This window comes from Oncorhynchus nerka, linkage group LG26, assembly GCF_034236695.1.
Source record: "Oncorhynchus nerka isolate Pitt River linkage group LG26, Oner_Uvic_2.0, whole genome shotgun sequence".
Taxonomy (NCBI): domain Eukaryota; kingdom Metazoa; phylum Chordata; class Actinopteri; order Salmoniformes; family Salmonidae; genus Oncorhynchus; species Oncorhynchus nerka.
In genome coordinates, this window is record NC_088421.1 from 2,177,935 (window position 1) to 2,203,134 (window position 25,200).

The 25,200-nt window shown below is 44.0% G+C and overlaps 1 protein-coding gene across 3 annotated transcripts in view; it reads left to right on the plus strand.

The window, feature by feature from the left end:
* The window catches only part of trpm4a (transient receptor potential cation channel, subfamily M, member 4a), a 60,888-nt gene extending 37,654 nt beyond the window's left edge, over nucleotides 1-23,234 (plus strand). For 2 of the 3 annotated variants that reach the window (XM_065011089.1, XM_029635283.2), the window contains exons 8-27: nucleotides 1,996-2,235; nucleotides 3,084-3,186; nucleotides 4,959-5,077; nucleotides 5,409-5,708; nucleotides 7,592-7,693; nucleotides 8,304-8,432; nucleotides 9,091-9,220; nucleotides 9,568-9,713; nucleotides 11,724-11,836; nucleotides 12,210-12,317; nucleotides 12,391-12,664; nucleotides 12,748-12,863; nucleotides 13,810-13,942; nucleotides 14,435-14,609; nucleotides 15,531-15,699; nucleotides 17,931-18,112; nucleotides 18,315-18,447; nucleotides 20,825-20,897; nucleotides 21,338-21,431; nucleotides 22,847-23,234. In XM_065011089.1, coding sequence (XP_064867161.1) covers nucleotides 1,996-2,235; nucleotides 3,084-3,186; nucleotides 4,959-5,077; nucleotides 5,409-5,708; nucleotides 7,592-7,693; nucleotides 8,304-8,432; nucleotides 9,091-9,220; nucleotides 9,568-9,713; nucleotides 11,724-11,836; nucleotides 12,210-12,317; nucleotides 12,391-12,664; nucleotides 12,748-12,863; nucleotides 13,810-13,942; nucleotides 14,435-14,609; nucleotides 15,531-15,699; nucleotides 17,931-18,112; nucleotides 18,315-18,447; nucleotides 20,825-20,897; nucleotides 21,338-21,431; nucleotides 22,847-22,896 — 2,889 coding nt within the window. In that variant the 3' untranslated portion in view covers nucleotides 22,897-23,234. The remainder of the gene's footprint in view (nucleotides 1-1,995; nucleotides 2,236-3,083; nucleotides 3,187-4,958; nucleotides 5,078-5,408; nucleotides 5,709-7,591; nucleotides 7,694-8,303; nucleotides 8,433-9,090; nucleotides 9,221-9,567; nucleotides 9,714-11,723; nucleotides 11,837-12,209; nucleotides 12,318-12,390; nucleotides 12,665-12,747; nucleotides 12,864-13,809; nucleotides 13,943-14,434; nucleotides 14,610-15,530; nucleotides 15,700-17,930; nucleotides 18,113-18,314; nucleotides 18,448-20,824; nucleotides 20,898-21,337; nucleotides 21,432-22,846) is intronic. The other variant, XM_065011090.1, reaches the window with a different exon arrangement.
* Nucleotides 23,235-25,200: the final 1,966 nt, after the last annotated feature.

Sequence of the window (25,200 nt, forward strand, 5' to 3'; positions counted from 1 at the left end):
TCAGAGCACAGGGTAGGGCAGTGTGAGCAGAACCAGCGGTGTCGTTTGACTTAGCAAGCGAGGATCGGATGTCGTCGACCTTCTTTTCAAAATGGTTGACGAAGTCATCTGCAGAGAGGGAGGAGGGGGGGAGGGGGAGGAGGATTCAAGAGGGAGGAGAAGGTGGCAAAGAGCTTCCTAGGGTTAGAGGCAGATGCTTGGAATTTAGAGTGGTAGAAAGTGGCTTTAGCAGCAGAGACAGAGGAGGAAAATGTAGAGGGAGGGAGTGAAAGGATGCCAGGTCTGCAGGGAGGCGAGTTTTCCTCCATTTCCGCTCGGCTGCCCGGAGCCCTGTTCTGTGAGCTCGCAATGAGTCGTCGAGCCACGGAGCGGGAGGGGAGGACCGAGCCGGCCTGGAGGATAGGGGACATAGAGAGTCAAAGGATGCAGAAAGGGAGGAGAGGAGGGTTGAGGAGGCATAATCAGGAGATAGGTTGGAGAAGGTTTGAGCAGAGGGAAGAGATGATAGGATGGAAGAGGAGAGAGTAGCGGGGGAGAGAGCGAAGGTTGGGACGGCGCGATACCATCCGAGTAGGGGCAGTGTGGGAAGTGTTGGATGAGAGCGAGAGGAAAAGGATACAAGGTAGTGGTCGGAGACTTGGAGGGGAGTTGCAATGAGGTTAGTGGAGGAACAGCATCTAGTAAAGATGAGGTCGAGCGTATTGCCTGCCTTGTGAGTAGGGGGAAGGTGAGAGGGTGAGGTCAAAAGAGGAGAGGAGTGGAAAGAAGGAGGCAGAGAGGAATGAGTCAAAGGTAGACGTGGGGAGGTTAAAGTCGCCCAGAACTGTGAGAGGTGAGCCGTCCTCAGGAAAGGAGCTTATCAAGGCATCAAGCTCATTGATGAACTCTCCGAGGAACCTGGAGGGCGATAAATGATAAGGATGTTAAGCTTGAAAGGGCTGGTAACTGTGACAGCATGGAATTCAAAGGAGGCGATAGACAGATGGGTAAGGGGAGAAAGAGAGAATGACCACTTGGGAGAGATGAGGATCCCGGTGCCACCACCCCGCTGACCAGAAGCTCTCGGGGTGTGCGAGAGCACGTGGGCGGACGAAGAGAGAGCAGTAGGAGTAGCGGTGTTGTCTGTGGTGATCCATGTTTCCGTCAGAGCCAAGAAGTCGAGGGACTGGAGGGAGACATAGGCTGAGATGAACTCTGCCTTGTTGGCCGCAGATCGGCAGTTCCAGAGGCTACCGGAGACCTGGAACTCCACGTGGGTCGTGCGCGCTGGGACCACCAGATTAGGTGGCTGCGGCCATGCGGTGTGGAGCGTTTGTATGGTCTGTGCAGAGAGGAGAGAACAGGGATAGACAGACACATAGTTGACAGGCTAGAGAAGAGGCTACGCTAATGCAGAGGAGATTGGAATGACAAGTGGACTACACGTCTCGAATGTTCAGAAAGTTAAGCTTACGTAGCAAGAATCTAATTGACTAAAATGATTAAAATGATAGAGTACTGCTGGGGTAGGCTAGCTGCGTTGTTGACACTACCCTAATCAAGTCGTACCGTTGAGTGTGAAGTTTCTACAATGCTGCTTATCGGGAGCTAGCTGGCTAGCTAGCAGTGTTGGTTACGTTACGTTGCGTTAGGAGAACGACAATAGCTGGCTAGCTAACCTAGAAAATCGCTCTAGACTACACAATTATCTTTGAAACAAAGACGGCTATGTAGCTAGCTATGTAGCTAGCTACGATCAAACAAATCACACCGTTGGGACTGTAATGAAATGAAGTGAAAAAGTGATACTACCTGTGGAGCGACGCGGAATGCGACCGGAATGCGAAAGTTCTATACACTAGGCCTATAGTACATTACTGTGCATGACCAGAACATTCTCATTAACCCCTCTTTCTCTCTCCTTCCATTTTGAATTTCCCTTTCCCTCTTATCTCTCCTTCTTTCACTTTCTCTCACTCTCTTCTGCTTTTCGCCCTCCCTCCCTCTCTCCCTCAGAGGGTGGATCTCTCTCTGAAGAAGGCTACTCCCTGGCTGGTGTTGAATGGTTCTGGTCCAGCTGCGGACCTTATCTGTGAGCTGCTGGATGCACTGTCAGCCGGGCCCATGAGCCCCCCCTCTCCCCAGCCAGAGGCTGAGGGGAGCAAGAGCCCCAGTGCTGAGCTGCGCGACAGGGCCCGTGAGAGGGTCCGGAGGCACTTCACTGCCGAGGCAGACCTGGAGAAGCTGGTGGACAGGGTGAGTGGGGGTGGGCTGGGATGTGTGTGTGTGGACGGGTGTGTGTGGGGGGAGGTGTGTGTGTGTGTCAGGGAGATCCTTCAAGATTGACTTCGAAATTGGAGGTATAGCTATGCACTGAGGACATCAGGAAATCCCTTCAAAACCGGTCAGTAGGGGCAACAGTGAGCACTATTACTATCAAGTAGTCTTGAGGTTTTTTTAGGGCATTGTGGCCGGGGATAGCAGATGTGCATAATCCTAGGATAGTAGATGGAAATATTCCCATTACTGTGGATCAGAAGGTTGTGTGTTTGATCCCAGTGGTGGGCACTGTTTCTGTTTTAACCCAATCCCGAACCTTAACCTTTAACCCTTACCATTTCCATTCGGAATGAGTGTCTAAACTTAACCATTAACTTACAAATTTTACTTCTGGAGAAATGGAATGATACAGAGCAGTAGGAGCAAACCAGGGTGTCAAAAACACTTGGATAAACGTTTAATTCTGCAGTGCGACTGTGAGAGCTTGCTTGTGTGTGGATGGGTGTGTTTGTGAAATGGCCAGCTAGTTAGCGATGCGCTAGTAGCGTTCAATTGGTGATGTCACCCGCTCTGAGGCATAGAAGTAGTTGTTTCCGTTGACTTTTGTGGAGCGATAAGTAACGTTGCTTCTTGGGTGGCAATTGGTGATGAGTTCAGAGGGTCCTGGGTTCAAGCCTGGTTTGGATAAGGAGAGGGACGGAAGTACTGCTACGTGTGTGTGTGTCTGTGAGAGAGAAAGCAAGCAAGTTTATGTAAGTGAGCACATAACCTTTTCTTTCTTCTTTACCCTTCTCTCTCTATACCTCCCTCCTCTCTCTCACCAGGCTCTGAGTATCTACCAGAACAGAGATCTGATCACAGTGTTCCATGGGGAGCAGGAGAGTTCTGATGATTTTGACACAGTGCTACTGAAGGCTCTCGTCAGAGGTAGAAGTGTGTGTGTGTGTATGCGCGTGCGTGCGTGCATGTATTCTTCCGTCTGCATGTCTATTTGTGTCTGTGCGCGTGTGTGTATGGTGTGTGTGTGTGTGCGCGTTTGCTATCTGTTGACAGATACAGTGGGGAGAACAAGTATTTGATACACTGCCGATTTTGCAGGTTTTCCTACTTACAAAGCATGTAGAGGTCTGTCATTTTTATCATTGGTACACTTCAACTGTGAGAGACGGAATCTAAAACAAAAATCCAGAAAATCACATTGTATGATTTTTAAGTAATTCATTTGCATTTTATTGCATGACATAAGTATTTGATCACCTACCAACCAGTAAGAATACCGGCTCTCACATACCTGTTGGTTTTTCTTTAAGGATCCCTCCTGTTCTCCACTCATTATCTGTATTAACTGCACCTGTTTGAACTCGTTACCTGTATAAAAGACACCTGTCTACACACTCAATCAAACAGACTCCAACCTCTCCACAATGGCAAAGACCAGAGAGCTGTGTAAAGACATCAGGGATAAAATTGTAGACCTGCACAAGGCTGGGATGGGCTACAGGACAATAGGCAAGCAGCTTGGTGAGAATGCAACAACTGTTGGCGCAATTATTAGCAAATGGAAGAAGTTCAAGATGACGGTCAATCACCCTCGGTCTGGGGCTCCATGCAAGATCTCACCTCGTGGGGCATCAATGATCATGAGGAAGGTGAGGGATCAGCCCAGAACTACACGGCAGGACCTGGTCAATGACCTGAAGAGAGCTGGGACCACAGTCTCAAAGAACCATTAGTAACACACTACGCCGTCATGGATTAAAATCCTGCAGCGCACGCAAGGTCCCCCTGCTCAAGCCAGCGCATGTCCATCTGAAGTTTGCCAATGACCATCTGGATGATCCAGAGAAGGAATGGGAGAAGCTCATGTGGTCTGATGAGACAAAAATAGAGCTTTTTGGTCTAAACTCCACTCGCCGTGTTTGGAGGAAGAAGAAGGATGAGTACAACCCCAAGAACACCATCCCAACCGTGAAGCATGTAGGTGGAAACATCATTCTTTGGGGATGCTTTTCTGCAAAGGGGACAGGACGACTGCACCGTATTGAGGGGAGGATGGATGGGGCCATGTATCGCAAGAACTTGGCCAACAACCTCCTTCCCTCAGTAAGAGCATTGAAGATGGGTCGTGGCTGGGTCTTCCAGCATGACAACGACCCGAAACACACAGCCAGGGCAACTAAGGAGTGGCTGCGTAAGAAACATCTCAAGGTCCTGGAGTGGCCTAGCCAGTCTCCAGACCTGAACCCAATAGAAAATCTTTGGATTGAGCTGAAAGTCCGTATTGCCCAGCGACAGCCCAGAAACCTGAAGGATCTGGAGAAGGTCTGTATGGAGGAGTGGGCCAAAATCCCTGCTGCAGTGTGTGCAAGAACTACAGGAAATGTATGATCTCTGTAATTGCAAACAAAGGTTTCTGTACCAAATATTAAGTTTTGCTTTTCTGATGTATCAAATACTTATGTCATGCAATACAATGCAAATTAATTACTTAATCATACAATGTGATTTTCTGGATTTTTGTTTTAGATTCTGTCTCTCACAGTTGAAGTGTACCTATGATAAAAATTACAGAACTCTACATGCTTTGTAAATAGGAAACACTGCCGATTTTGCAGGTTATCAAATACTTGTTCTCCCCACTGTATGTTAAACATGATCCTGGTCAAACTACTCATTCGTTCTATGTATTTGTCTGTCAGCCAGTAAACGTGTGTCCAGCGATGCCAGTGAGTACACAGAGGAGCTGAAGCTAGCAGTAGCCTGGAACAGGGTGGACATCGCTAAGAGTGAACTCTTCAATGGAGGCATCCAATGGCAGGTGAGCTGCTCTTCACGATCACCACTATCACCATTGTTTAACAGCATTTTTTTTTAATGTTATGTTATTTAGTTGACAGGGCATTTATCAGACTATGTTTTCAATATCTCTGTATCGGATAATATTAGGAAAATAAGGAACAATACAGAGAAGATGGAAATCAGAACAATTTAGAAAATGTTCAATTTCTGGAGCGTTTTTATTTTTATCACTCAGTACGATAGTATTGTTTTAATTTTGACAGACAGACGGATAGAGAGAGAGACAGAGACACAATTTTCTTTTAGATAGATCGACAAATGGATATGTTTTGAAAAACATCCTCCCGCAGTACGAGGACCTAGAGGATTCCATGACGGACGCGCTGATCAACGACAAGCCCCAGTTCGTGCGTCTCTTCACCGAGAATGGCCTCAACATCCTGGACTACCTGACATACCGGCGTCTGGAGGGCCTGTACCGCTCGCTTTCCGACAGCTCTCTGGCCTACACGCTGCTCCAGCGCCGCCTCACAGAGAGGCAGGGCTTGGCCGGGTCTCTGCCCACCGTCCCCTGCTCTCTGGACAGTGCCTCGCTCCTCAAGAGCCCCATATCAGAACCCTCGCCGGCCAAAGAGCTCAGCCTGTATGAGGTGAGGAGGGGTTGCACTTTATTTTATCGTAGTTGCTGCAGGTGTCTCCAGACTAAAGAGGCTTCTGCGCATGTGTCGATAACGTTCTGCGCAAAGTATTTATTCTCTACTTTACGCACAGTCTCTGCTCTACTCATAGAGAACAGGCTACTCTGGCAAATGCTGCTTGTTTAATAAAGTTAGATCATAGCTGAATCAAAGTCTGCAAGATCACATAATGATGGTATTCTACGCAACAGAACTGAATACAATGGCATGGTATTACGTTACTGTAAGAGAAAAACACCACAGCATTTTCTCTCATGTGTCCAAGACTAAACAGCGTGCACCACTAGACAAAATACACAGGTAGGCGATGCTACTGTACATATCCCCATGAAACTGATTGAGATCAAATTATTGGGATGCCTAAAACTTGAAAAATTATCATTCATGATTGGCAGTGAGAAATGTGAAGGGAAAGAGACCACAAAATGTGTGGGTAAAGTAGAGGTCAAGAAACACATGTGCAGAAGGTGATCCACACATGCACAGAAACTTCCTAATCTTTAGTAGGGAGAAAAAGAGGTCAGTCGGATATACAGCCACAGCCTTTTTTTTTAAAGTACTGATGTGATTAGGTATTTGTGGAGAAATGAAATGGTAAATTGATAAAAATAGGGAGGGGGAAAGGGGATGTATGGGGTCACTCACTGTGTGGAGTTGAGGAGCATTTGATCAAATGTTTTTATTTTTTTGAAAATCTGCTTCAACACATGAAAAAATACTATAGTATACTATTGTCACGTTCTGACCTTAGTTTCTTTGTTTTGTCTTTGTTTTAGTATGGTCAGGGCGTGAGTTGGGGTGGGCAGTCTATGTTCCTTTTTCTATAATTTGGGATTTCTGTGTTTGGCCTGGTATGGTTCTCAATCAGAGGCAGCTGTTTATCGTTGTCCCTGATTGAGAACCATATTTAGGTAGCCTGGTTTCACTTTTGAGTTGTGGGTGATTGTTTCCTGTTGTAATGTTTGTTTCACATTTCAGGACTGTTTCGGTTTTCGTTTGTATCATTCACTTTGTTATTTTGTGTTCTTTAGTGTTCAGTTTAATAAACTAAAATGGACACTTACCACGCTGCACATTGGTCTGATCTCTCCTACTCCTTCTCAGAGGAGGAAGAAGAAGACCGTTACAACTATGATATAAATACTATAGTATTCCCTGTAGTGTCTGGTTTTGCTTTGTCATTATGGGGTATTGTGTGTAGATTGATGAGAAAAAAAACATGTACTACATTTTAGAATAAGGCTGTAACGTAACAAAATGTGGAAAAAGGGAAGGGACCTGAATAGTTTCCGAATGCACTGTACTATAGTAATTCATGTAGTGTTTTTTGCTGATTGTAGTATATACTGTCGTGTTTTAGTTTTATTAACTTTGACATAGAAGTGGAGACTTTCTCCTTGAGGAAACCTAGTGGAGAAATAGCACTTTTTCCATAACCTAAAAGAGCAAATTTTCCATAATCTGAACAGATAGTTCAGCGCTTCTGCTATTTTCTATAACCTGTACGGAACACAATATATTGTCTATACTTGGCATTTGGTTTCTCACTTATGGTTGGCACAAATTGGGATATGGTGGAGGGGAATAGGCAGGGTATATGCTAATTAACTATGGTAATATTTACTATAGTTAGAAAAGTGTAGTGTTTTTACAGACTGTAGGGATTTTGCAGACATTACTGTTGTAAATATGCTACAGTGTACTACACATGATCGAGGGTTACTACCGTGTGTAGTATAGTATACTACATCATTCTATAGTTAGTATTCTATAGTATTTTCTCATGTGGGTAGTCATTTCAGTTCTATGTGACTTACTCTCGCCTCTCCCTTCAGATGTCAAGGCTTCTATGGGACATCCTGGGAGATGTGTGTGAGCCCTTCTACTACAGCCCTCTGAAGTTGGACCAGAGCACCAGCACCAGGAGAGCACTGAAGGTAGTGGTTGCATTCCAAATGACACTTTCTCCCCTATATATAAGTAGTGCACTACTTTTGACCAGGGCCCTGGTCAGAAGAAGGGAAAGGGGATACCTAGTCAGTTGCACAACTGAATGCATTCAACTAAAATGTGTCTTGCGCATTTAACCCAACCCTTCTAAATCAGAGAGCTGTGTGGGGCTGCAGTTGTTGTTGGGGGTTAACTGCCTTGCTCATCAGCAGATTTTTCCACTTTGCTGGCTCAGGGATTCGAACCAGCAACCTTTCGGTTATTGGCCCAACGCTCTTAACTACTAGGGTACCTGCCCAGTAGTGCACTATATAGGGGATAGGTGTCATTTAGGAGGCAGCTAGTGTTTGTAGTAGTGTCCCCTCACACCACTGTTCTACATAGACATGAATTACAAATGCCTTTGTTCTCAATGATACGGTACAGTGATGCAGTGATAGTGTAGACTCCACCAATATAGTTAAAATAATCAATGCTACTATGGTGATACATTCTATGGCCAGTAATGGAGTGGTAACTGACGACTTCACTCTCTCCCTCTCCTTCACCCCGTCCTCCTCTTTATATCCCTATTCCCCCTCTTATCCTCCCTCTCAGCACATGAAAAAGTTGTTGCTGGAGGAGTGTCCATACAAGGAGCAGCGCTGTCTCTCTCCCTGGGCCTCTCTGTTCATCTGGGCCGTGCTACAGAACCGCGGCGAGATGGCCGTCTACTTCTGGGAGATGGTAATTTATGAAATAACTATTTAGTTTAACCTCAGTTAAGAACAAATTCTTATTTACAATGACGGCCTACTCTGGCCAAACCCAGACGACGCTGGGCCAATTGTGCACCGCCCTATGGGACTCCCAATCACGGCCGGTTGTGATACAGCCTGGAATCGAACCAGGGTCTGTGGTGACGCCTCTAGCACTGAGATGCAGTGCCTTAGGCCACTCTGGAGTGGTCTGACCAGGTGAGTCAGTTAAGAATATATGGGACCAGGCAGCTGTAATGACAGTGTTAAACAATGTGCGCACTCAACAATCTCATCTGTAGAAAATGACATGGACTCCAAAGGCCATTCATTAAAGGTAGACTCCGTGAAATGACGTTGCCATGAGCAGCACCGCAGATATTTTGATGAGCATAATGCAAAACTCCTCACACAGTCACACAGAGTATCTGTGCATGTGCAGGGGTTCGCTTCAAGTTGCTACAACGTGGTAGCTACCAGACCCAAACAGTGGAGTGGTTTAGCCTCGTGCTTCTTAGTTGTTGTGGAAATTGACCCACTACTGCTATTTACTTTGTGCATCTGCATCATCTTGCTGAGTCTATCTTTAATTTACCAATGTACAATGCTTCTCTTTCTCTCTCTCTCTCTTCCCCACTCCCCTCCAGGCAGGGGAGTCTGTCCTCAGTGCTCTGGCAGGCTGTAAGATTCTGAGGGAGCTGTCTAAGCTGGAGAGTGAGACGGAGACCAAGCTCTCTATGAAGGAGCTGGCCCAGAAGTTTGAGAACTTGGCCCTTGGTGGGTTAGCGTTATCCTGGCTGTGTGTTTGTACTGTGAGGATGTCAATGTAGTGGTTATCAACTCTGTTATGCATACATGTGAGCAGCTTGTATTTTCTGAGTGAAGGTTACCCCATAATGCTTTGTAGCAGTTCCGCATCGGACCGCAAGGGACCACCTGTTCTGAAAGTCTGCTGCATCCCAGTCTGAGACCATTTGCAATACTTTCACACCTTTAAGATGAGGACTGAAGCAAACATATCCAGACTTCTAATGGGAAACTTAATTTTTAAAACCTGTGACCCATTTCCTCTCTCTCTAGAAGTCTTCAGTGAGTGAGTGTTAACCATTTAATCATCTCTCTAGATGTGTTCAGTGAGTGCTACCAGAGCAGTGAAAGACGCTCCTTCACCCTCCTTATAAGGAAGTCTCCTGTGTGGGGCGGAGCTACCTGTCTGCAGATGGCCACTGCAGCTGACGCCCGCCTCTTCTTCAGCCATGACGGCGTGCAGGTCCGTACTAAACCCAGGGGTCAGGGGTCAAGGTGTGTGTGTGTGTAGCTGAATCCCCTTCCCTTCGCCCCTCCGTCTTCCATTTGCGCATTCACACACGTCTCCTCCGTATGCATACAGCAAATTCTCCAGGAAAAAAGGCTTGGTTGTTGCATTCATTCATTTTCAGTTCTATGGACTTCACCAAGTGAAATCCTACTCGAATATGTTATCATAAAGTAGGCCTTATTTTGAGGGCCTAGTTTTACACTAATATAGGGGCCTGAAACTCATACACATCGCTTTGAACCAAAACCACACCTATCATTATCACATTTCCCAGCATCCTCTGTGCAGGTTGATTTTTAGAATAGTTTGTTTCAATATGTTAAACTACCGTTCAAAAGTTTGGGGTCACTTAGACATTTCCTATTTTTTTGAAAGAAAATACAATTTTGGGTCCATTAAAATAACATCAAATTGATCAGAAATACAGTGTCGTCATTGTTCATGTTGTAAATGACTATTGTAGCTGGAAACGGCTGATTTAAAAAAAAAAAGAAATATCTACATAGGTGTACCGAGGCCCATTATCAGCAATCATCACTCCTATGTTCCAATGGCATGATGTGTTAGCTAATCCAAGTTTATCATTTTAAAAGGCTAATTGATCATTAGAAAACCCTTTTGCAATTATGTTAGCACAGCTGAAAACTGTTGTCCTGATTAAAGACGCAATAAAACTGGCCTTCTTTAGACGAGTTGAGTATCTGGAGCATCATCATTTGTGGGTTTGATTACAGGCTCATAATGGCTCGAAACAAAGAACTTCTGAAACTCGTCAGTCTATTCTTGTTCTGAGAAATGAAGGCTATTCCATGCGAGACATTGCCAAGAAACTGAATATATGGTACAAGGCTGTGTACTACTCCCTTCACAGAACAGCGCAAACAGGCTCTAACCAGATTAGAAAGAGGTGTGGAAGGCCCCGGTGCACAACTCAGCAAGAGGACAAGTACATTAGAGTGTCTAGTTTGAGAAATAAACGCTTCACAAGTCCTCAGCTTCATTAAATAGTACCCGCAAATCACCAGTCTCAACGTCAACAGTGAAGAGATGACTCCAGGATGTTGCAAAGAAAAAGCCATATCTCAGACTGGCCAATAAAAAGAAAAGATTAAGATGGGCAAAAGAACCCTAGACACTGGACAGAGGAACTCTGCCTAGAAGGCCAGCATCCTGGAGTCGCCTCTTCAAGGAAATTTCTAAGTGACCCCAAACTTTTGAACGGTAGTGTATGTTTGTGCTTGTACAGTGATTTAATGAGTAATTAATTAATCTTATGCTACTGAAATATAAATTACAACATTTTCTAAATTAATCCCATGTCTTACTTGGATTTATTGCACCCATTACTGAAATGGTTGTTCCAATATAGATGTTTTAGGCTGTCTCATAGGTTAGTCTTCCTTACCTTTGCGGTCATTCTGAATACAGGTTGCGGGGGATTAAAAATGCCAGATATTGGCTATCCCCACATTGGCTGGATTCCAATAGAAATGTTACATCACCTTGCAAGAGAATCTTGTTTCTCATGGTCTGAGAGTCCTTTGGGTGCCTTTTGGCAAACTCCAAGTGGGCTGTCATGTGCCTTTTACTGAGGAGTGGTTTCCGTCTGGCCACTCTACCATAGAGGCCTAATTGGTGGAGTGCTGCAGAGATGGTTGCCCTTCTTGACGGTTCTCCCATCTCCACAGAGGAACTCAGAGTAACTATCGGGTTCTTAATGACAGATTTCTTGATTTATCTGAGAGGAAGTGTATTTTAGGAAGTGGCAATGCTGTTGCTATGGCGTCTCAAGAGGGACAAACAGTAATATTGCCTATTTTTTTCTCATTTTTCAAGCGAATGTCTTTTATTAAGGGAGTATGTGAAGCACAGACGTTCACTTCGCCTAGCCAAGTTCTGCTAAGAGGAAACTGAACCTAGTGTGCAGAGCCTTACCTTTGCTTCTACCTCTTCCTCTGACAGTCTCTGCTGTCTCAGATCTGGTGGGGAGACATGGAGAGGAGCACGAAAGTCTGGAAACTGGTCCTCACTTTCTTCTTACCCCCCCTCATCTACACCAACCTCATCACTTTCAGGTTAGTGGCTACCTGTCTGTCTGTCTGACAATTTTCAATCCATTAAGCTTTCCTTATGTTCCCCATGCAGTGCGCACATAGAAATTGGAATAATACGGAAAAGATTGACCGGCGCTGAAGAGAAAAAAGTTGATTCAGGAAAATGTCCAATACGTGATACGCCACTTTTCTTCTTCTCTCGGTACGAGAGTATCATTCCAAATTTCTCCTTTTTCACTATCAGCCAATCTTCTCTTGTATCAATCCAATTTTCAATATGTGGAATGTTAGAGAAATTGGAAGGATACAGAGAAGATGGTGATGAAGGAAAGTTTCCTCACTCTGCGCCTCTGTCTGTCTATCAGTCAGTCAGGTCTCTCTCGCTCTCTTTCAGAGAACAGGAGGAGGAGGGGAAGTCGGAGGAGGTGACTCATGGTCGGGACACAGACAGTCTGGATGGAGGAGATGCCACCGTGTTTTCCCTCGCCGACATCATGCAAACGTAAGCACACACACAGACAGACAGACAGACAGACACACACACACAATAATTATTCTCATTATTTTCCTCACAGGGAAGAGGATGCTGAGGAATATGCTGCTTTAAGGGCCAAACTGAAAGGTGCCTCCAATCCCAAGAGGCCCTTCATATTGCAGCGCTGGAGGGAGTTCTGGTTTGCGCCCGTCACCTCGTTCCTGGGCAACGTGCTGATGTACTTCCTGTTCCTCTCCCTGTTTGCTTACATCCTATTGGTGGACTTCAAGCCCCCGCCGCCTCACGGCCCGTCCACCTTAGAGTTTGTTCTCTACTTCTGGGTCTTCACCATGGTCTGTGAGGAGATTCGACAGGTAGGACGCATCACACGAACACACACACACATTTGACAGGTAAGAACATATAAATTCATATTAATGACCATCCTCTCTCGCAGACGTTCTTCGTGGGCAGCAACACTATATATCAGAGGATGAGTCTCTACATCCAGGACATGTGGAATAAGTGTGACATCTTGGCCATCTCACTCTTTGCCCTGGGCATGTGCTGCAGGTGTGTATATTTCATATTTAGATGTGTATATGTGGCCAGTTTATTAGGTTACACCCATCTAGCATCGGGTCGCACCCCTTTTTGCCTCAGACAGCCTGAATTATTCGGGGCATGTCGTTCAATCATTGCTCAGTTTGTATCAAGGGATGTAACGTGTGCCAGAAAAACAATCGCCACACCAGTACACCGCCGCCACCAGCCTGTACCGTTGACACCAGGCAAGATGGGGCCATGAACTAATGCTACTTACTCCAAATCCTCTAAATCCTGGCTCTGCCATCAGCAACAGGAAACAGGATTTGTCAGATCAGGCAATGTTTTTCCAATCCTCAATTGTCCAGTGTTGGTGATTGTGTGCCCACTAGAGCCGTTTCTTCTTGTTTTTAGCTGATAGGACCGAAACCCGGTGTGGTCGTCTGCTTCAATAGTCCCTCTGTGACAAGTATTGACGAGTTGTGCATTCCGAGATGCCATTCTGCACAACACTGTTGTTCTGACCCGTTATTTGTCTGTTTGTGGCCTACCTGTTAGCTTGCACGATTCTCCTTCGATTTCTCTCATAAATGAGCTGTTGTCACCCACAGAACTGCCGCTGACTGGATTTTTTTTGGTTTGTCTCAACATTCTCAGTAAACAGTGAAAAGCCCAGGAGGCCGGCCGTTTCTGAGATACTGGATGATGCGCGCCTGGTACCGGCAATCATGCCCAGCTCATAGTCGCTTAGGTCACTCGTTTTCCCCATTCTAATGTTCAATCGAACAGTAACTGAATGCCTTAATGTCTGCCTGCTTTATATAGTAAGCCACGGCTACGTGACTTGCTGTCTGTAGGAGTGATCCATTTTTGTGTACCTAATAAACGTGCCACTGACTGTATATGAGTGTGTCTATCTTCGTGAGTGTGTGTGACCCTATGACTATAACCAGGTGTTTGTTGTGTGTTCTAGAATGTTCCCGTGGTCCTATGAGTTTGGCCGTGCTGTGTTTGCTGTGGACTACATGGTGTTTACCCTTCGTCTCATCCACATCTTCGCCATCCACAAACAACTGGGACCCAAGATCATCATCGTCGGCAACATGGTAAGTGATTCTTTTAAGTATTTGTGATGATGATGGTCTTTGTCGACTGAAACATGATCTTGTGATGAAGACTGTGTAAACATTTCAAATGCTGGCCATAATGAGTGTACAAAACATTAAGAATACCTGCCTAATATCGAGTTGCACCCTCAAGGCTCAAAAATCCTTCTTTAACCTGCCTCCTCCCCTTCATCTACACTGATTGAAGTGGATTTAACAGGTGACATCAATGAGGGATCATAGCTTTCACCTGGTCAGTGTATGTCATGGAAAGAGCAGGTGTTCATAATGTTTTGTACACTGTGTATAAACACACTCATGTGGTGTGGTAAGGTAAGCTAACCACTGACGATATCTACTCCTGTTGAAGTATTTTAAAAGGAGAGTCTGTATTAAAGTCTGAGTCGACATCATTTAGGTCTGTGCAAACGTCCTTTAGTGTTATGTCAATGTTACCAATACTTTTTCTAATCCTCTGTTCCTGATTGGTAGATGAAGGACATCTTCTTCTTCCTCTTCTTCCTGGCGGTGTGGCTCCTGGCCTACGGCGTAGCCAATCAGGCGCTGCTCTACTCCTATGACCCCCGTCCCAATTGGATCTTTCGCAGAGTGTTCTACAGGCCATACCTACACATATTTGGACAGATCCCCATACACGAAATGGATGGTGCGTCAATGTTTGTGTACGAATGTGTTTTTTCATGTGAAGGTGTCTGTGTTGACTTTTCTCTTCACATCCCTCCCTCTGGTTTATCCCATCTGTACTGAACAAAACTATAAACACAACATGTAAAATATTAGTCCTGAGCTGAATTAGAAGATCCCCAAAATGTTTACGTGCCTGTTAGTGAGCATTTCTCCTTTGCCAAGATAATCCATCCACCTAACAGGTGTGGCATATCAAGAAGCTGATTAATCAGCATGATCATTACACAGGTGCACCTTGTGATGGGGACAATAAAAGGCCACTCTAAAATGTGCAGTTTTGTCACACAACACAATGCCACCGATGTCTCAAGTTTTGAGGGAGTGTCCAATTGGCATTCTGACTGCAGAAATGTCTACCAGAGCTGCCAGAGAATGTAATGTTAATTTGTCTACCATAAGCCGCCTCCAACGTCTTTTTAGAGAATTTGGCATTACATCCAACCGGCCTCACAACCGTAGACCACATGTAACCACACCACCCCAGGACCTCCACATCTGGCTTCTTCACCTGCAGAATTGTCTGAGACCAGCCACCCAGACAGCTGGTGAAACCAAGGGGTATTTCTGTCTGTAATAAAGCCATTTTGTGGATCATTCTGATTGGCTGGGCCTTGCTCCCTAGTGGATGGGCCAGTCTCCAAAATTGGTGGGCCTATGCTGCCCGAGGCCCACTCATGGCTGCGCCCTGCCCAGTCATCTGAAATCCATAGATTAGTGCCTAATGAATTCATTTCAATTGACTGATTTCCTTATATGAACTGTAACTCAGTAAAATCATTGAAATTGTTGCATGTTACCTTTATATTTTTGTTCAGTATATTTCAAACACTCACTCTCTCTCCCTCCATCCCCCCTTTTCTCACTGTCTCTCTGTCCTTAGCTGATAAACTAGAGGAGGGGATACAGTGCACCAATAACGCAACCCTGATCGAGGCGGGGGCAGAGCCCTGCATGAGTACCTACGCCAACTGGCTGGTGGTCATCCTACTGGTCATCTACCTGTTGGTCACCAACATCCTCCTGGTCAATCTGCTCATTGCCATGTTCAGGTAACGTACCTTCTCGCTCTGTCCTTCGTTCACCCTCTCTGTCCTTCCTTCACCCTCTCTGTTCTTCTTTTTCTCTCTGTCTCTCTTTTACTCGCTCTCTGTCCCGGTTTCACTTTCTGTCCCTCTTTCCCATCTAGCACACCCTCCATATCCCTGTTTCACTCTCTTTGTGTTCCCCTCAACATATCATCACTTATTCAATAGGCCCCTCCAATCAGTGGGCTGATTTCCTCTTATCTAGTTCCTCACTGGGTCTTGGCTAGTGTTGTTTATTCTCTCAGAACCACTGATTTGATAAATTATAGCTAATTCGATTTTATTTGAATTCAATCAACTTGATTGACATTTTAAGTGTCTTATTTGACACTATCATTGCGTGTTATCAAAATGCCAAGTGTTTTTCTGACTCTGCATTTATTTCTGCCCAAAACGTCAATAACCCAAAAATATAATAAAACCAATACAGTGCCTTTGGAAAGTATTCAGACCCTTTGACTTTTTCAAAATGTTGTTACGTTACAGCCTTATTCTAAAATGGATGAAATAGATTTTTTAATGAATCAGCAATCTACACACAATACCCCATAATGACAAAGCGAAAAGAGGTTTTTAGAAATGTTTGCAAATGTATAAAAAATAAAACGCGTACCTTATTTACATAAGTATTCAGACCCTTTGCTATTAGACTCAAAATTGAACTCCAGCTGCATCCAGTTTCCATTGATCATCCTTGAGATGTTTTGACAACTTGATTGGAGTCCACCGGTAGTAAATTAAATCGATTGGACATGATTTTGAAAGTCACACACCTGTCTATATAAGGTCCGACAGTGCATGCCAAAAACCAAGCCATGAGGTTGAAGGAATTGTCTGTAGAGCTCCAAGATAGGATTGTGTGGAGGCAATGATCAAGGGAAGGTTACCAAAAACGTTCTACAGCATTGAAGTACCCCAAGAACACAGTGACCTCCCTCATTCTTAAATGGAAGAAGTTTGAAACCACCAAGAATCTTCAGAGAACTGCCGCCAGGCCAAACTGAGCAATCAGGGGAGAAGGGCCTTGGTCAGGGAGGTGAACAAGAACCAGATGGTCACTCTGACAGCGCTCTAGAGTTCCTCTGTGGAGATGGAAGAACCTTCCAGAAGGACAACCATCTCTGCAGCACTCCACCAATCAGGCCTTTATGGTAGAGTGGTCAGACGGAAACCACTCCTCAGTAAAGGGCACATGACAGCCCACTTTGAGTTTGCCAAAAGGCACCTAAAGACTCTCAGACCATGAGAAACAATATTCTCTGGTCTGATGAAACCAAGATTGAACTCTTTGGCCTGAATGCCAAGCGTCACATCTGGAGGATACCTGGCACCATTCCTACGGTGAAGCATGCTGGTGGCAGCATCATGCTGTGGGGATGTTTTTCAGCGACAGGGACTGGGAGACTAGTGAGGATCGAGGGAAAGATGAACGGAGCAAAGTACAGAGATCCTTGATGAAAAGCTGCTCCAGAGCGCTCGGGACCTCAGACTGGGGGTGAAGATTCACCTTCCTACAGGACAACGACCCTAAGCACACAGCCAAGACAACGCAGGAGTGGCTTCGGGACAATTCTCTGAATGTCCTTGAGTGGCCCAGCCAGAGCCCGGACTTGAACCCGATCAAACATTTCTGGAGAGACCTGGAAAATAGTTGTGCAGTAACGCTCCCCGTCCAACGAGAGAGCTTGAGAGGATCTGCAGAGAAAAATGGGAGAAACTCCCCAAATACAGGTTTGCTAAGCTTGTAGCGTTATATGCAAAAAGACTCTAGGCTGTAATCGCTACCAAGGTGCTTCAACAAAGTACTGAGTAAAGGGTCTGAATATTTTGTCATTCTTAAATTTTACCCTCCTTTTTCCTCCCCAATTTCGTGGTATCCAATTGTTAGTAGTTACTATTTTGTCTCATCGCTACAACTCTAGTACGGACTACAGCTAGCGCTGCGATGCAGTGCCCTAGACCACCCGGGAGGCCCCGATTTACAGTTTTTTTAATATATTTTCTTCTTCTTCTAAAAACCCGTTTTTACATTGTTATTGTGTGTAGATTGAGGACATTTAAAAAATATATATTTTGCATTAAAGCTGTAATGTAACAAAATGTCAAGGGGTCAGAATGATTTCCGAATGCAATGTATTCGCTGATATTCTGGCTGGTAACATTTCACTCTGGCTGGCTCTCTCTCGTCACTGCAGTCATACGTTCTCAAAAGTGCAGGAGAACAGTGACATCTACTGGAAGTTTCAGCGCTACAAGCTTATCTTGGAGTACCATTCCAGACCCTGCCTGGCGCCACCCTTCATCATCATCTCCCACCTCCACCTCTTCATCAAGAGGCGCATCCGCAGGATCCCCTCCGTCAAGATCAAACACTTTGGTGAGAAGAGATGGGGAGGGAGGGGAGCCATTAGCGATGTGATGAATTGTGAAATTAAAATGCTCATAGTTGTATATTGCTAAATTACTAGCATTTTAGAAGTCCACTCCCATTGGTCGTCCAAGATTTATAGCTGAATATTTAAAAAAATATATATATATATTCTTCCAAATCCCCCTCTTTTCCTCTATCACTCCCTCAGTTCTGGAGATCCATGGTAGGCAGGCCAGTAAACTAAACATGTGGGAGGCCATCCAGAAGGAGAATATACTGTCTGCCCAGAACAAACGAGGGAGAGAGAGCGACTCGGAGAGACTCAAACGCACCTCCGTCAAGTGAGACATCTCTCCCCCCTCAGTCACTTATTTATGTCATATACTGAATACCAGATTGATTTAACAGCTTTAGTTTGTTTTGCTTTGGTGCTATTTTCAAAAGTATGTGGTGAATTTTCAAAACTCTTAGTACAACTCTCCAAACTGGTAACACTTGTAATGCAGCAAGTCTTATATTTAAAACCTTGATTTGTGCATTAATTTTGTTTGGACAGACCTTTCACCACACTACCATTGATCCAAAATATACGTTAACTGTGATATTCTATGAGAATATTGATTTTAAACACAAACACTACATAATGATATCTAACCAGTTTATCCAATGTTTCAAAATTGCCTTTTGAATGTAGTATGATTCAGTACTGTAAATTACAATACATTATACTGTTCTCACATTACACAATACACTTGCACTACCCATCAAAACTGAATTTCCATCATTTCTATCCCATGTGTGATCATCGAAGACATATTTCACAATCATTGATACAATTTTTTTTATGGATTGTTCATATATAATTACACTATAGGTGTACGTTAATCATATTAAATGAATGAAAGAAACAACATTTACCAGGCACTAGTTTGCATCAAGCCTGTGTTGAGCATGTGGCCATAGGTTCTTATTGTCCTCGTCGTTCATGCACCCTGACATAGATCTGGGTTGATGTCATTGGATGCCTCATCCAATGGCTTCATCACGAGGATGGCAGTCATACACCCTCCTCCATCTGTATTGTAATCATGTATTGTATTTACAATGTTGTGTCATACTTATGTATTGTAGTGGTCCTGTATGACTCGGTCAGTAAGAGCATGTGTGGACTTAACTGTTGTCACTTTCAGCCTCACATCATCAAGAGGCCCTGTAATCTTTAAAAAATATATATATATATCCGCTTGAGGCCCCCCCCCATGCTCCACATGAGGCCCCCCAACCCCCGCTGAAAAACAAACTGCTGTCGTGGGATGCTTAGCTCATCGCTCTCATTCTGTCTTACTTTAGCAGGTTGGTTCAGCAGCAGCAAAATCTGCTGGAAGCTTCAAAGTTGCAAAGGAAATGGGGAGGAAGGTTTTTTTTCCTGGCCACTGTACCCAGGTTAATGAGACTACATTGTTGACAAAAAAAGTCCTACACAAAAGTACATGAATCCATACAGCCAAATAATTAATAATATATCAATAATTTATTTCCATACATACACTACCATTTCAAAGTTTGAGGTCACTTAGAAATGTCCTTGTTTTTTAAAGAAAAGCACATTTTTTTTGTCCATTAAAATAACATCAAATTGATCAGAAATACAGTGTAGACATTGTTAATGTTGTAAATGACTATTGTAGCTGGAAACTGCTGATTTAAAAAAAAAAATGGAATATCTATGTAGGAATACAGAGGCCCATTATCAGCAACCGTCACTTCTGTGTTCCAGTGGCACGTTGTGTTAGCTAATCCAAGTTTATCATTTTAAAAGACGAATTGATCATTAGAAAACCCTTTTGCAATTATATTAGCACAACTGAAAACGGTTGTCCTTTATTAAAAAAGCAATAAAACTGGCCTTGTATCTGGGCATCAGCATTTGTGGGTTCGATTACAGGCTCAAAATGGCCAGAAACAAAGAACTTTCTTCTGAAATTTGTCTGCCTATTCTTGTTCTGAGAAATGAAGGCTATTCCATGTGAGAAATTGCCAAGAAACTGAAGATCTCGTACAACGCTGTGCACTACTCCCTTCACAGAACAGTGCAAACTGTCTCTAACCACAATAGAAAGAGTAGTGGGAGGCCCCGGTGCACAACTGAGCAAGAGGACAAGCACATTAGAGTGTCTAGTTTGAGAAACCGATGCCTCAAGTCCTCCACTGGCAGCTTCATTAAATCGTACCCGCAAAACACCAGTCTCAACGTCAACAGTGAAGAGGCGACTCCGGGATGCTGACCTTCTAGTCAGAGTTCCTCTGTCCTGTGTCTGTGTTCTTTTGCCTATCTTAATCTTTTCTTTTTATTGGCCAGTCTGAGAGCTTTTTCTTTGCAACTCTGCCTAGAAGGCCAGCAATTACTTTATAAGAACTGTATTGAAATGTGTACTTTTTGATGAAACACTGACTAAGTTTGGTGAAAAAGTGACTGATTTTGAGTGAACTTAGTAATTGAAAATGTGCTTAGTTTTGAAACAAATGCCTTTTTGATGATCTGTTTTGAGTTTTGTACTAAGTGTTGTGAAAGTGTGTGACATTCTTCTGAAAATTGCACCAAAGAGATTGGTACTCCTGTGTTAGGGATTGGTTCAATTCAGTTATTTTTTTCATGAATAGGACTTCAGTTCAATTCTTGAATTGACCCCTAACCTGTCTTGTGGTCCTATGTTGAAGGGTGGACAGTGTCCTAAAGCAGATGGTAAAGATCCAGGACCACAACCGCAGGCTGAGAATGCTAGAGACAGAGGTCAGTGTCAGCCTGGGCTGCTGCCACTGGTCACAGCATACACACACACAGCCTTATATGCCCAGTGGTAACAAGTTTCAGTGGTCCTTAAAGGGGGGGATGGCTTTGTGTGTGTGTGGAGGAGCGGAGCTATTGAGTCCTTACCCCATGACGCCTGTGCCTCTAGGTCCGCCACCTCGGTCGAATCCCCGGTCACCATCCGTTTAGGTTTAACTTTCCTTGTGGATACCAGAAGTCCTCACAAGAATAGTAAAACAAGGAAAATTCAGACAAGTGTGGATATTTTGCCTGTCCCCACGAGGAGAAATGCTATTTTAGGCTTAGGGGTAAGTTTTAGGGTTGGAACTTAAGGTTAGGGTTAGGTATAGTTTTAGATTTAGGGGTTAGGGAAAATAACCTCTCTCTCCTTCTCGCCCCCATCCCCTCTCTCTTGTTCCCAGTTGGAGTATTGTTCTAGTGCCCTCTCCTGGATGGTGGACGCTCTCTCTCAGAGTAACTTGATAAAACCCACACGTCCTCCGCCCGCTCTCAGAGGTAAGGTTGCATACAGACATACACTGAGTGTACAAAACATTAGGAACAAATTCCTAATATTGAGTTTCACCCCCTTTTGCCCTCAGAACAGCCTCAATTTGTCGGGGCATGGACTCTACAAGGTGTCTAAAGAGTACCACAGGCATGCTGGCCCATGTTGACTCAAATGCTTCCCACAGTTGTGTCAATTTGGCTGGATGTCCTTTGGGTGGTGGACCATTCTTGATAAGCACTGGAAACTGTTGAGCTTGAAAAACCCAGCAGCGTTGCAGTTCTTGACACACTCAAACCGGTGCAACTGGCACCTACTACCATACCTCGTTCAAAGGCACTTACATAGTTTGTCTTTCTTCTGAATAGCACACACACACAATATATGTCTCAATTTTCTCGAGTTAAAAATCGTTCTTTAATCTGTCTCTTTCCCTTCGTCTACACTGACTGAAGTGTAGGTGACATCATTAAGCGATTAACCTGGTCAGCTTTCACCTGTTCAGTCTATGTTCCTAATGTTTTGTACCCTCAGTGGTTCTTCAATCAAATGTTGCTTCACGGTACTGTTTGTAATGGTGCGTTACAGTGCTTGCCGTTAATGCTTATCCAAACCACCAGTGGGCATGTTTGAGCAAATATACTCTAATTACTAATGAGGGCATTTGAAGCTGAGCAGAGGTCATCATGCCACGCAATTGTGAATACACTTTAATACACAATTTAATTTAAATTGAATTATATATTTTTTATTATTATTATTATTATTATTATTAGGCTATCAAATACTATAATCTTCCAATTGTGAATTAAGAACTGGGCAGGAGTAGGCTACATACAGTACAATGACTATACCCGGGAAAGAAAGCAACATACTTCCTACTGTACAAATGTAACTCGTTCAGTCACATGCAGACCAGATGTTATGATTTTGTTGATGTCAAGGTTTGTAATAATATGCCAATCAAATATTCTCCAGCTTGTTGGTGCTTGCTTCTCTGCACAAATCATTTGACTTCTGCAGTTTGAGATGATGTACAGTGGGGCAAAAAAGTATTTAGTCAGCCACCAATTGTGCAAGTTCTCCCTCTTGAAAAGATGAGAGAGGCCTGTAACTTTCATCATAGGTACACTGGTAAATTCATTCTTAAAATAAAGTGGTGATCCTAACTGACCTAAAACAGGGAATTTTTTATTAGGATTAAATGCCAGGAATGGGGAAAAACTGAGTTTAAATGTATTTGGCTAAGGTGTATGTAAACTTCCGACTTCAACTATATGTTCTATTTCTATGTAAGGTCCTTCTCTACATCAGACCTTTCCAGTCTTTTAATATAACAATTTTCAAATTAACTTTATTGATCCCAGTAAATGTTATTACTTGGTTTTATGTACTCCAGTTTCCGTTGTGTTTTCTCTTTCAGATCTGACCCCTCTTTCTCCAACTAACTGTCCCATGTCTGATGGAGAATAGTGAAATCTAGACACACGTGCACACACGCCTACAATCACTGTCACTCAGTGTCAAAGAACGTCAAGAAATGCCAAAGACGGACTCGATGCTCATTCATCAATCATTTCAATGTCGTTTTTAAACTTTGATCATTTCAACTGCCGCCATTTTGTATGTGTACCATTGTTGCTCTTCTATGTTACACTTTGTTGTTCCTTTGTTCAATAAATATTTTTCCTGTGGGTTATAGAATGGATGGACAATCTGTTCCTAATGTAATATGTACAGTCATTGTAAAGGTCAAATATTATAATTTGACATGACCAAGTACAAACACATTAAACATTTTTTGTGTGTTGCTTTTTGGTTATTTTCATTGAATGCTCAATTGGGTTGTCAGTAAACACAACACTAATCTGTATTACCAAAGAGATCTAATTTTGTTTCATTGCTCCACAGAGCATTTCCCCAAGGATTAAGGCTTGTTTAGGTGGGTTTTTGACGAGTTCCATCAGGCTTTCTTGTGTCTCCTTCAGCTATATTAACAGAGGGGCTAGTCTGTATTAAGGCGGGCATAGGGTTATCTGCAGTTATTGGTACTCTGTTTGTGGTCAACATTTGCGGACTCTTTGCCAAGGTCCCTGGCCAAACAGGTGAGAGCAGAACAGACTGAGCATACGTTAGACTTCCCACAAGTCGCTGGACGCAGGGGCCAGGGGGAGAACTGGGCATACTGCTCTGGTGAGGGGCTCAGTATAGCTTCCTGTGCTTGGATGAGGCCCCTGCTGCAAAAGTGGAGCCACCACAGGTGGCCGAAGTGGCTGACAATTTAGTTAATAATGGCAGCCTGGGTGGATTGGTGCGGTTTTTCCAAACTCTGTTGCATTTGCCCCCTTAGTTTGGTTAGCTTGGACTGGTGTGAACACTATCTGCAAACAACGCACCATGGTTCGCTCAAAAGGGGTAGTCTGATTCAATTCGTACCGTAGTGCGTTTCTCTGCAGGTGAGAATGCAGTCCAGACCAAACACAGGAAAATAACCAGACTATTATTGGTTGTTTGACTGCGAGCATTTGATGAAATTCAAGTAGCATCATAACTTGAGATCTCTGAAACATGTTCTGAGTAGGAGGTCATTTGAGTGCATCTGATGCAGATTAGGGGAGATGGGGCTATACCGAGGATATAGGCTACTGGATACAGGCGATTCACGTCGCAGTTAATCGGCTATTGTGTGGTTTCCCCCGCATGTTGTTGGAAGACCAAAGTGAAACTAATATGAAGATTGGGACACAAGTGATGCATGATGATAATCATAAATGGATTTAACTCAGGGGCTGACAAAAAATATATAAAAATCGGCCCTAGCATTTCACCACATTTCTAGGAGCAGCAGTTCCAGTATCTCAGAAACGGCGTCCTGGGATTTTCACGCACAACAGTGTCTAGGGTTCACCGAGAAGGGTGCGACAAACAGAAAACATTAAGTCAGCGGCAGTCCTGTGGGCCAAAAAAAAGCTTGTTGATGAGAGAGGTCGAAGGAGAATGGAAATAATTGTGCAACCTAATAGGAAGAGCACAAACAAGGCAAATAATGGTGCAGTACAATAGTGTTGTGCAGAATTGCATCTCGGAACACACAACTAGTCGGTCCTTGTCACGGATGGGCTATTGCAGAAGACCACGACCACACAGGGTTCCACTCCTATCAGCTACAAACAAGAAGAAGCGGCTCCAGTGGGTAGCGATCACCAACACTGGACAACTGAGGAGTGGAAAAACATTGCTTGGTCCGATGAATACTTGTGCCTTTTGCATCATGCTGATGGCAGAGTCAGGATTTGGTGTAAACTGCATGAGTCAATGGCCCCATCCTTCCTGGTGTCAACGGTACAGGCTGATGGTGGTGTATAATATAGAGCCAAAATGGCAGTACATGTATCAGTGTGTGTCCCTATGCCCACTACACATGGCATCACTGGGACCAGAAGACCAGGGGAATACACTGCCTGTGCTGGGCCAAGCAACTCCTTTCCCCTTAGGGTAACACTTTATTTTAAGGGTCCTTACTAGGGCTGTGGCGGTTGTTACATTTTGTCAAGCAAATAACTGCCGGTCTCACGGTAATTTACTGTTAATTAACATAAACACACTTAGCATATCCTGGCTTCCACAGAAGCCTACAAGCCACTGATGCAGACCTTTAGAACATCTACATTTTAAAAAGTCTTAATAAATCCATTTAATATAGCCTACACCATCATGATAAATCCATTTAATATAGCCTACACCATCATGATAAATCCATTTAATATAGCCTACACC